The sequence below is a fragment of the Eurypyga helias genome, unplaced genomic scaffold (assembly GCF_000690775.1).
Source record: "Eurypyga helias isolate BGI_N326 unplaced genomic scaffold, ASM69077v1 scaffold25289, whole genome shotgun sequence".
NCBI classification, from domain to species: domain Eukaryota; kingdom Metazoa; phylum Chordata; class Aves; order Eurypygiformes; family Eurypygidae; genus Eurypyga; species Eurypyga helias.
In genome coordinates, this window is record NW_010271777.1 from 712 (window position 1) to 13,382 (window position 12,671).

Genomic DNA, 12,671 nt, shown 5'->3' on the forward strand with positions numbered 1-12,671 from the left:
GCTGGCTTTTTTTCCCAGCATATTCTGTGGAAAAAGTACATTATGGCTTAAGAACTGTTCATATTCTCTGTTACTGAGGGGTTTGTGTAATTACTGTGCTCATTGGATTGTAAACATAAATCAAACCAAGTTCTAATATCTAAAATTCTTGTTGGGAAAGGATCATCTCTCTCTCTTTGCATGGACTCTCACACAAGCTGGCACAGCCTCAGCTGAGGCCTCCAGGCATAATAAAAGCCCCATGTAAATTCCTGTGCTCTTCTCCCTTGCAGGGAAATGACCACGGGGAGAAGCGACTCACAGATGACCCGCATCTGCTCTGTGTGGACTCACCTCCATTTATGGAAATCAGCGCGCTGGCAAGGGCTTGACTTGTGTCGTCCCCCAAGGTGATGTTTATACAGTATGTTCCTGGTTCCTCAAAAGCTCTCCTGACGGTGAGTGAGCACTCATCAGTGACGATGATGGGGTCGCATACCACGCTCTTGGACACCTGGCACGTGGGGTCAGAAACTACTGTGCAGACATCTGTGGGGAGACTGGGATGGGGAGAGGGAACACATTGCATCTGTGATGTCCTGTTAGCCCAGTTCATAGACACATTGCACTGATATCCCAGTTTTATGCTAGGGCCTGTTTACTGACATCAGTGTCACTGTAGTGATTTAAGAGTGTTTTGTTAATAAACTATATATATTTTATACAAACCTATACATTTTATATATACATACATGTGAGTTTCATTAAAATGCATATATACTATCTGTAAAATTATCTGCTTGTTTAACATATTATCTAACATTATGGTGATCACAGAATTACCTGCCTCAAAACATCTTATAAAGTCCATTACCTTTAATACAGATCATTAAGAAAGGAATGCAAATTCTTATATGTAGCATCATGTGCCAAAAAAGTAAATGTTAACTTAAGAGAGGTTAATTGTTTTCCAGTTGCATTACCAAGACAATTCTTGTACTTCTCAGTCCTCTGAACTCTAATCCCCTTCTAGAAGCCAGGAGTATTAGGGCAATGTTTTCCTATCCAAGAAATTGCTTGGACGCACTCTGTAAGTGTCAAAAAATCATGGCCAAAAAGAAAGGGTTTCCATCCAATTTCAGTAGTCTGCTTCCCTTTTTACAGTAAGTGCTGAAATCTTGTCTTGGCCAGGAAAATATAGAATTGTTTCTCCCCACCATCTAGTTCTCTTATTTTTACTGAGGATTGACATTGTTCTGAATCCTAATAGCCTGGCAGTAACCTCTATTGCTGAGGTTTACAAATGAGACTTGCATTATATTTAGTTCCAGTCAAGAAATAGAAACACTGCAGTTCCCAACTTCTGTTCATGCAGCTGCATCTAAGTGCAGACAGTGTTCCAGCACCTCATTGTTTTTAAAGAGGGAAGATTGACAGTTTCATTCACACACTTACCTCCCTTGGCAGGTAACAACAAAGTCAACCAGTGAGTTTTCAGCTTGACTTGCTGTCATCTGGATGCTCATCATCTGAATAATATTTACCTCAAGGATTCCCTCTGGGAGAGGAAACAGATGTCAGTGGTAGGACACAGGACAAGCTCTGAAGTCTGTGTGTACAGAACCTCAAGTGTTTGGCTGATGCTCAGTTCAGGTCTTGTTTTCCATAACCTCCTCCCTCCCTTAGCACTCCTCTTGAAGGGTTTGAAAGCTGAGAAATTTTCCAGTGCTTTCCCTGTGAGGCTGCTCCTTTCTGCTCTGCTTTAGTTTTCCATTATTATTATTTAGTTATTAATTTTACTGTATCACTTTCCTGTCCCACTGCCCGTGGCTTCTGTGCATACCAAGGTCAATTCAACATTATGTGCCTCCCCCAAGCCAGTGTGCTTCAGGTGTGACAGGTTCAGAAGCTGATGATATAGAATGCATTGCCATGGTGCATGTCCCCACTCGCCGTTTTCCAGCCCCTGTGCCTGGAAGCACCACACATAGCATGGGATGCCATCAGCAGGCATCCAGACCAAGGCCCAGCCTCACGTGACTGAAACCAGGGCGCTATAACCTCCGTCACTAGGTCCTGGCAGAGCGTATAAGGAAACCGAAGTCAGCCAGTTAGCTGTCTGTACATTAATCTTTCAAAATTAGGTCCAAGAGAAGGATCTTATTGTGGGTCTCACATATTTGGTAAAAGAGAGCCTAAAGAAACATTATCTCCACCACATGTTGTTGTACATTATTAACTCCGTTCCTCTGTTGAGGTGTTGACCCACATCCTTACCTACAACAGAGATGCCATTTGTATAGTATCCATTTCTGTAAATATGGCAGCCTTCATCAGGATTATCTTCCATTAACTCGACAGTGGTAGAGGAGTCTGAATCAGAAGATGCTCTGGTTGTTACTGTTGAGGGAGGAGGAACAGATAGGCAGCTTTAGAGCAAGTTCTGCTTAGAGGTATTCTGAACACAGCCATATGCCTCAGCTGCATTCATTGCATAGGTCAGTAGTGAGCAGTTTGCAGCTGTGCCGTCATGTACGTATCTGTATGGGATCATGGCAATAAGCTTTAAGGAAAACACACATCCCTGCAGTGGCCCGGCTAGCATCACTCTAAAAGCCAACTTGCTAGTCACCCATCTCTCTGAAATAAAAGCGAGACCAAAAGTTTTGATATAATTAAACACTTCTTTAAAATTCCCAAATCAATTATAGAAGAAAACCAAAGGCCAATAAAAAGTTTAAAATGCTTTCTTTAAAAGCAGGTATTTTCCCTTTGCTCCACACTACAGCTAGTGGAAAAATTAAGAGGGGAAGTGGTGAAAATTATACCTTTCCTTTAATTTTTCATTCTCACTCAACATTTTGGTAAAAGCACATATTAAAATTCTTAAATTTGAAAAATGCAGTCACATTTACAATTTAATAGTAGGAATATTATAACTACCCAGGCTGAAACTTGAAGGCCTTTTGCAAACCTTAAAACCCTCTGAGATGAAAAACCGATGCTGAACATAATGAAAGCTTGTCTGAAATACGATAGTGCATAAATTTAAAGTGGAAAAGCCGTATTTTGGAATATGGGTAATTCTTTCTTTTCTGGTTCAATTCAGTCTAATTTAATTTTGGGTGGAAATTAATGCAAACCAGAAAGGAACTGGCTGTATGTTCTGAAATACCTCTTTCTCAATTAAAATTTACACCTTACCTCAGAAGATGACCCTGAGTAGGCAAGGCTACCACTTGACCTGGTGTGGTGGAGGGTATAAAACCAAATTTGTATGTACTGCATGTCCACCTGAAGACCTCTGTGTGCTGTCACTGGGCTGGTAGAACTGCATGTGTAATGTGTTAAATGTGTAAGTGATGCCTACCACAGAATCATAGAAGAGTTTATCCTTATTGATTCTGTCTCTAAACCAATTTATAGTGTTTGCAGATCCTTGCAGCTCTTTCATTGCTGACGGTAAAAATTCTAAAGTGATGAAATTAAAATACCAGAATTTCAAGTTTTAGCGTAGCTCCTAATATCACTGCTATTCAATAAAGGCTTACCTGCCGAGGTGGGCAGTGCTGCAGTGGGTGTTACTGGCCTGCAAGGTACCGGTATAATGGCTTGGACAGTTAAATTCAGAGTGAAGTTTCCTTGCAGAGTATAGGTGTGAGATGTAGTGGAACTGCTGGCTACAAACAAGCCGCTTCCATCTCCAAAATTCCACTTGTAGGAGATGGCAGAATTGTTAAGATAGTAGCTGGGGTCGTGGATCTTCACATCAAATGTGATGGGTGAGTCTTTGATAAAAATGGAGTCGGAGATGTTGCGGTCATGTTTTTGGAACATACTCACAAATACTGGAATTTTGTCTGGAGGGGGAAAAAAAGGAAGTAAATAAATAAAGCGTACATCCCTGGCTGCAAATAACAAACAGTTCCAGTGTCCCTGAACAGCAGCAGTCAGAATCTGAGACATTAGTATCTTCAACATGGGTTTCTACTCTAATTCGATTTACTGCTTTGAGGAGTGCATGTCAGTAGGAGACAGTTACCCAGAAAGTAAGGGAACAAATGAGGAATCACAGGCATCTGTGGAAGCCTGCATTTCCTCTCATAAATCATTTGTCATTACAAAGTAGAGGTGTCACAACTGAGGTAGATACAAAGGGAAATTAAACTACTCAGGGCAATTTACCAGAGATTCCACATTCATATTAAAAACCTTCCTTGGGCCAATGTCTTCTTGCGCCAGGTGATGCTTGCGCTGAATTCTTTCAACGCCTAAACAACACATACCCCCCAGTTTTTGTTACAGTTTATTCCAGCACACTCACCTGTTACAATATAAATGGCCCTCACTCTTGCAACTGGAACGTATGCCGAGTGCCCTCTCCTGTAAACGGATACCACCATCATGTGTTTGCCAAGAGTGATATTTGCTGTGTTGACTGAAAACATTGCTGAAGATCGTCCAATTGTTTCGTAGTACTGGCCTGAAACAGAACATGAACTTAAAACATGTTTTCCCCTTCAGCCTAGGTACAAGCTGTTTTAAGAGAAGCAACATCTGTGTGACTCTTGGCTTGTCTAAATTAAAATGAATAGTTTAGAGTTGTCTTTCAGTTATCTGGCAGGTGTTTTTGCAGGACTGAATACTTTCACAGCGTGTTTACTCCCGCTATTCCTGTGTTTTTTTCAAAGGTGTCAGAAAGATGTCCCAGATTTCACTGATCTAAGAAAAGGCATTTGCCAAGGCAACTACATTACATTAAGCTATTAGGATTATGCAGTGGATGGTGTTACTTCTTAGGCATTTTAAGTTATCTTGTGCTTGTACGCTTTCAGTGTACCAAGAAGATACAATACCTCTTGCTTTGTAGCCTAGAGCCCTTGGTGTACATTTGCTTATTTGTCTTTGTAACAGTTGATTGAGGTAGGTAAATAGTATCACCTCTATGTAAAATTTTAGACATAGTAATTATTTTTATTACTCATGCTGATGCTAATACTGATTTAGCCAAGCTAACTCAGGATACTAAGAATTAGTATGTAGCCAGTGTCAGGAATAGTCCTATTGTTACATACTCAGGAGCTGTAAACACTGAAAATCAGCATCTGTGACCAAATCAGTACCACACAGTCAGTGGCAGTTTTCACTTTCTCCCCAGAGGCAAGAAACGCCGCACCATTAGACGGATCTGAAGATATACAGCGCTAAGGTCTCTCTTAAATTTAAGAATCTGAAGTGGCAGCGAGCAGTCAGCAAATCATCTGACTGACCTGCTCGGATCCTCTGTTTTCCTAGAAAAGTATCTCGAGTACTACTGAAAAGAAATTAATTTTCTTCAGTGGTACTACTGTGAATGCAGATTTAAAGAGAATCTCCTGGTAATCCATGATTTCCAGACCAAGCAGTTGATGGCCCTTCTGGAACCAGGGAATGAATTCAGGATCTCCACTCAACAGCATGAAATCCTTCTTAAAGGGCTTTTAATAAAACATACTCGACAAATGAGTCAGTGTACAGAGTGGGTACAGGCTTTGCAGCGACAGCCAAACCAAGGGATGTGTGGCAGTACTAACCAAATGTGTGAAACACATAGACAAAGTTCCTTCTCCTCCAGCCAGGATAATGAGGGAAAGGTCTCCCGTCTGGGAACACATTATGGCTGTGGTTGCTTGTGCAGTTTTCCCAGCCACAGCTGTCGATCCATTCAGTCCAGTTGTAGACATAGATTTGCTGATCCTGGGACGCTGGAGAATCTAAGTGTAGAAATAAAACATGTTCCCAGTCAACAGAGAGATGTGCAGAAAGTCAGGAAACAGGAGGCAGACACCCCGGATTACAGCAGTTGCTGCATTTAAACAACAGGTTAAGTGTGGTATTTTTTGGCTGATACTCATTTTTTCTAAGATCATGCTTTGTTTGGTTTTAATATAAACACCAAATTGTTCTGGTTTGGTATTGTTTTGATTAGAAACAAACAAACAAATTAGTGTCTCATTGGCCAGACACAATTTAAAATTGCTTGCCCAGAACTTGCTGTTGACTACACAGGGTGCTACTGTTGCACCGGAGTTAGTAGGGCTGCCTGGACATCTGGCAAGCAGAATCTAAAATTTCAGGTAGAAATGGCAGCCATGGAGGCACTGTGAGGAAGTGACTTACTTTGTTTTGTCAGAACAGTTTTCTATGGCACCTTTAAATAACTTAGACGTGAAATTCCATTCCTTTCTGAATAATAAAGCAACAGTTTCCTTTCCCAAAGAGCACAACAAATATTAAGTAGGGAATGGGTATCAGCAGTTAACAAAGCGCCATAGTCATAGAGTGTACAGTGCAGGGAGACTGCCGTTACCTACCCTGGGTACAGTTTCTCTTGTATATTATGTTGCCATCATCGTCTTCTTTCTGGCACTTGGGAAACTGGAGAGTCACAACAAAGGTCATGTTGGATCCTACCAGTGCTGGGCTATCAGTGTCCAGTTTGGCTGTCACCCTTCCGCCTGTAGAAAAGAAAACTGGTCTTCAGTAAAGGATGCATCAGAGCAGCAGCTGCCTTCAGCTATGCACTCTTTTCGTTAGAAATGCTTTATGGATTCCTCTATTTCCAAGGGGTTTTCTGCTACTAAGTCACTTGTACTCTTATCAAAACCCCAACTTAGAACAACCAGAGGGAGTCATCGTATCCCCCCGCATTGCTTACTGGCCTGTCATTCGTTTCCTTCTTAGAGCCGAGAACATGATTTTTTGCTCATGAGGGTCAATATATTCTGAAGGAGAATATTTCTGTTTCTCCCCCGGGATACAGCCTTTAGACCCCAACTCAGACCAGGTGATAATAAACAGGGTCTTCACTGAAGTTGTCAAGCTGGAGCCCACAATGCCTTACTGAGACAGCAGCTTAAGCTACCAGTCCTGTAGAGCACATTTCAAACAATGGATTGTCCTAGAGCCCTGGCCATCAAGACTTGGTGAGTATTAATGGCTGAGACTGTGAGTCATGGGAAAGCATGTACTGTAGCTTAAACGTGCTGTTCTGCTCCCTCAAACAGCATACTGGGAAAGGTATCAAAGCCAATCGTCCCTCATTTGCTATTCCTTGCAGCAGGGGTGGATATTGCACCCATGAAAAAGCACTGTAGCACCTGTACTCCTCAATGATGTGGATTTTCTGGCCAATCTTCTTAGTGTTTTTGAATTACATATGTGCAATTACCTTTCCAGCAGTCCTTCCATCTGGGATCTCCATCTTCCCAGAAAGGATAAAGCTCTTCATTCCATTTATTTTGATCACTGGACCAACCTTGTAACTTCTTGTAGGATGTGACAGGTGTTCTTCCTTGGCTCAGCACATCTTGAAACCCTAGAGAGGAAAAAGAACAGGCGATGTAATAGCATTTTCCCTACCACCCTACAAAGACAGTGCTCTTGTGCTGAACAGCCTTCTTTTTGCAACTACGTTCTTGTGCTGATTAGAAAACTCTTCACCAGTGAAAAGTTACGGAATTTTATCATCGCAGCTATGAACACTTACATCAGCTATAACCAACGTAAAGACAATTCCACCACTGACAGGCTGACATTTTTGTACTTGCACTATTGCAACCTTCCAGAGAAAGAATAACGAGTCTTACAACATGTTGACTGTATCAGAGTAATTGTTTGTATGAATGGACATAACCCTGCAACCGTCAGGCTAGTTGTAGAGGTTGCTTGATTGCTGTCTGCTTAGTGCTTGCCTGGTAATAAATCTGTGAGTAAAAGGGTCACGGGATAAATTCACTCTGTGTCTGAGTTGTGCTCTAGTGGAAGTTATGTCAGAAATTAATTTTGACCCAGTGAAGCTTCTTTGGTGAATTGGCTGGTGGTTTGGGTGGGAGGGGTGGAACCAATTGTAACAGAAGCTGGTATTTCCAGAAAAGGAAATTTAGAGCTGAATAGTAAATTCAATGTGTTTATAATATAACAACAAAAACGTATTAGCTTCATGCCTATTACTTTAAAATGGCTCAGATCTTACATAATTTTAATAATGTCTTTCTTCTCATATTACTACAAATGATGGGCTCAACTTTTCCCAGGCCTTCTAGGATCCCTCTTTCTGTCACAAGTACACATAATTAAAAGCAAAGTAACTATCCAAGTAACCTGTAGGAACATGTCAACCACTGGAGGATGCCATAAAGGTCTGTTTGCAAGGAGGCTCCTAAGCAGAGTTCCATTAAAGCCTGGGGGCTTTGAAGAACTCTGTCATGTTAATCAGGGAACTGCTGGGCGTGTCACAACATCAAGGGAGTTAGGATTTCTTCTGCTTTTCGTGGCTTTGTTTTAAAGGTAGCTAATGCTGAATGCTTTTGAGATTTATACCCAAGTGCAACAAAGAGCTGGCTGATTTTAAGGAAAATGCAGACACCTGTAAGAAGGGCAGGAATGGCCCTGTGCACTGTAATGTAACTGCCTGTGTTGGAGTTCCTCCAGGTTTTGGAAAAGGCACAGAGCAGGTGTAGCCAGACTTGGCACCGTCTTTATGGGCATGTGACTCCTAATATTACTGCAAGGGAGAACCAGAGAAACAGCACTGAAGAAGAGGCAGGAGCTGCTTTCTCCTGATGTGTTGTTGCCCACTGAGGTTGCTGCTGGGCAGGAAGGACATCCCTCAGCCAGTCCCATCTCAGTGGTCACTCTGAACTGATGTTGGTAGCTCTCTCCCCAGGGTCTTGAGGACTGAAAGGTTCGAGGGAAAGAACAGATTTTGCACTCAGAGGCGTATTCTCCCACGGTATTTTGCCCTTCAGGCACTCCCCGCAGACTCACTTAAAGCACTTGAATCAAGTCTTTCCTGCAGATTTAATATATTTTGATGTGACGAAAGCATAATATCATCACTGGTATTTACTTAATGGCCTGTATCACATGCTGTATTGTTTTCGGTCTCGGTCAGAAGAAGAGTTGGGTAATGGTGTCCTTCAGAAACTTTTCTCAGGAAAAAAAACAGATTAACAGCTATAAAAGTATTTCAGAAAGGCTTATCAAGTTCACTTACATTTTATGTCATTAAATTAAGGTTTTGAAAGTTATTTGAAAGTAAGTGGCTAGAGATTTTTTCCTAATTTCTTTTTCCCATTCTCTTTGATTTTTATCTAAAAATTACTTCATGAATAAAAATGTTTTGATTTTGTCAGGTCAAAACATTTCAATCACTGTTTTTTTCCCCAAATGCATAATTCCTCAAAAAGAGCTGGAACACTTTTAATTTTATAATTGCTTTTAATTTTGAATTTTCAATAACAGTCCTTCAAATCAGAAGTAATTTTCTTGTCCAGCTGTGGTAATAAGTATGGTCACTCCTGCTAAATCACAAGCTCCTTAGGCTTTTCTGTGCCTCCCTGATGAGCTTTGTTTATTCCAGTCAAATAGAAAACATTTCACAAGCTGCGGGACAAGACCAAGACATTTTTTCAGATGAGCAAAGACTTCAGCACTAGTTTCTCTAATACATGGAACTGAAGATTTTCAGTTGCTGAATTTAAAGGAACAAAAAGTTTTAATGTATTTCATCTTTAAAAATTAAAGCCATTCAGGAACAGATGTTGGTCATAACCAAAATTAGAGCGATTCAGTTCAAAATAGACAGTGATATTACATTCCAAGGAAATGATTACTCTAATAGTTTTGGTGAGGTGATCATAGAAGAAAAGATCTTATACTCTGATTGATTTTCTTCTTTCTCATTCTGGTTTTCATTTTGGTGAAAAATGTAGCAAAGTCAAGAAGTTCAGCTTTTCCTGTGACAGTGTGTTAGCCGTGAAAGAGAGAACGAAAGCCAGTGTTAGAGCAACAGTAATAAAAAGATGACCCAGCTAAAGAGGATGAAAGTGTATTGGAAGTGAAAAGGCTGATGTTATGGCCAAGCTAAGGAGACAGAAAATAAATGACTCTTTCAAGTTACATGTAGAAATGTAATAAAGCAGGAAAAAATACAATCTGAAGAACAACTTCCAAACCCATAAAAACTAGTAATTAATTTTTTAAAGTTTTTTTTTCCAAGTACAAAAGTAGTGGAAAGCTTGCCAGAAAGTCTGTGGGGCCAGAAGATGATGTAGACATGGAAGAAGCATTCAGGGAAGATAAAGGACAAAAGTCAAATACATTAGTGTACATTTTCATTCACAAGGAGAAGCCTAAGAGGTGTCTGTGCTAGAATTTTCCTTTACAATGATGGAGAATCTCTCTCAAAACAAAGTGTTGGCACAAAAAAAATAATTATAGAACAAATCAACAAAATGAAGTTGTCTAGATTGGGTGGCTCAAAAAATCTGGAAGTTATTCAAGAGTGAAATAAATGTGCCATTAACCATAGCATGTAACATCTTGCTTCAAACTGCTTCAGTGGCCGAGAAATAAAAGTTGGCAAATGTGATGACAGTTTTTAAAAACACGTCCAGGGCAGATTTAGAGGATTACAAAAAAGTTGGAAGCTCAAGTTGGAGAAGCTGGTAGAAAGTGCAGCGACAGAGTTAGCTGATACAGGGGGTTGATACGCCGTAAAAGGAGTGCATTCCTCACAAATACATTTGTGTTTTGCTGAGGGAGCCAGAGAGCATGGGAACAAGGCTGACCTGTTTGTTACAGTCTGCTTGAGTGCCAGACACATTTGATGAGGTCCCTTGCTAAAGGCACATAAAGGAACTCGGTTACCGTGGGATAAGAATGAAGAGTTTCACATGAATAAATATTTGGTTAGGTTATATGAATCGAAAGTTGTGAATAAGCAGCCAGTTTTCTCAGTTGTTGAAATAATTTAAAATGTTGATAATCTGAAAAACAGCTAAAGTTCTTTAATCTACTGAAGACAGCATCTTAAAGTAGTAGAGGGGTAGACGGTATGAGACTCAATAACTTAAGAATAAAACTAAGAAATTCTGCAGAGTTAAATGTAACTGTTTCTCACTGGAGACAGGTACAAGGCTAGATAGATGCACAGCTGAACCTCAGATTTTAAGTCTTCAGTTTCCTTAGTGTAAATTCTGGGATTTGAGCCTAAAATCCCACTTCTGGGTTCCCAGCCCTGAGCGCAATGTCAGCCTAAGACTTGAATCAAGCTGGGAGCCTGGAAAGAAGCAGAGGACCAGCCCATCGCCTGCCCACCAGAGCTTGACGATCTCATTCCTTGACTGGGCTCCCAGAGGCTGGGGATCCCCACGTCTGGGAGTCCCAGCAGGGAGCACTGCCTCTGACCCGGCTTATCCCAGGCGCAGCTGAGCTGAGCAAACTGGGAGAAGTCCATTCTGCATCTGCCTTTCTAGCCATGCTCTGAGCTGGAGAAACACTGTTAGCAGTGTGTTGAAATGATCCAAGGCTTAGCTCTAGTCAGCTCTGCGTATCTGTGGAGTGCACGAAACAGATAACCGAACATGCTGATAAGCTCTCGGCATATTTTTCCAGCTCAGGTGACATCGTTACCCAGAGCTAGGCAACCCTGGGTTGGAGCTAGCTGTCGCCTACCGGTTCCTGGGCACAGCTCCAGCAACCGCTACACGTGCAAGGAGCAGCCGTGTTTGCAGCGTGGCTCGCGACTTCGAACCCGCAGAGGCAGGGAGAGGGGTCGGGGTGAAGGAAGCACTCACGTGTGGCGGCAGCACACAGCACCGCTTCGGCCAGGAGCAGGAATCCAAGGTGGCGCCCAACTCCGCTCATGGTGCGGGAGACCCTGCGTCGGCTTGGTGCACGCAGAGGAGCAGAGAGTGCCCGGTGCCTGCACACCGTAACTCCTCTGGTCCCCGCTGAGAAGTGAGAATGAAGTTTCGCCACTGCTGTGCTCTCCGATTAAATGAAGGGCCCCAGGACTCATCATGTGATGGAATTAAGCAGAGATGCATGATTTTGTCTTCAGCTTTCAGCTCATGTGCTTATGACTCACTCCCTTTGCTTTCAGCATTCCCTGGGATTTCTGAGAGACCTGTTTAGAGCCACACCATTTACCTCACAGGCATTTTTATACTAGCTTTGCACTGCGATCAATTTTTTGTACTTAATTTGTTTTTAAATTAGGAACGTTTATTTCCAGAAATCCAAATTAACTCTTGCCCCAGCCTGATTTGCAAGTGCTACTGCAACAGCTCGCTGCATTTGATGGACCCATCACCATTTACCCATATGTCTCTCCCCACACGCTGGGCAACAACTGTAAACTAAATGGAGACTGGCCAATTCTAACACATCCCTGGACTTGGCTCCTGATCAGAGATGATTGTTAAGTAAAACATTATTCAAACATTTAGTGGACACATGCATGTACCATCTGTCCACGGCTGCACAGTACAATGTGTCTATGGTTAGAGGTGCGATCACAGACGATATGTAGTGAAGGACAGTCAATATCTAGCCCACAAGTTGCCATGACCTACGCACAGATAAGTACTCCCTTGTATACATTTCATGGTGTGTAGAGATAAAGGAAAAATAGACTTTTCTGCTCAACTTAATAATGAGGCACAACCAATGTCTCAAGAGGAGTGGGATAATTCAGGCAGATTAGCAAACACTGCATTTAGTGGTTTAAATTCAGGTTCAACATGCTTCACCAGCCCAGGTGTTCTGCAGGCAGTGCAGCAACTGAATTTCGTTGTAGACCTGGCAGCTTCATGAAGTTTCTTGCTTTTGTTTGCAGCAAAGAACAAGCTTTGGTGAGACGACAT

At 41.8% G+C, this 12,671-nt stretch overlaps 1 protein-coding gene across 1 annotated transcript; it reads right to left on the reverse strand.

Annotated features, from left to right (window-relative positions):
• Positions 1–301: 301 nt before the first annotated feature.
• Positions 302–11,670, reverse strand: GPNMB (glycoprotein (transmembrane) nmb; the record flags this gene model as incomplete). The annotated part of the gene is made up of 9 exons (XM_010158932.1): positions 11,601–11,670; positions 7,190–7,336; positions 6,333–6,476; positions 5,553–5,732; positions 4,304–4,462; positions 3,531–3,839; positions 2,257–2,379; positions 1,435–1,537; positions 302–539 (listed from the first exon to the last, which is right to left on the reverse strand). Coding segments are annotated over exons 1-9 (1,473 nt in total), but the record flags the coding sequence as incomplete, so codon positions are not given.
• Positions 11,671–12,671: the final 1,001 nt, after the last annotated feature.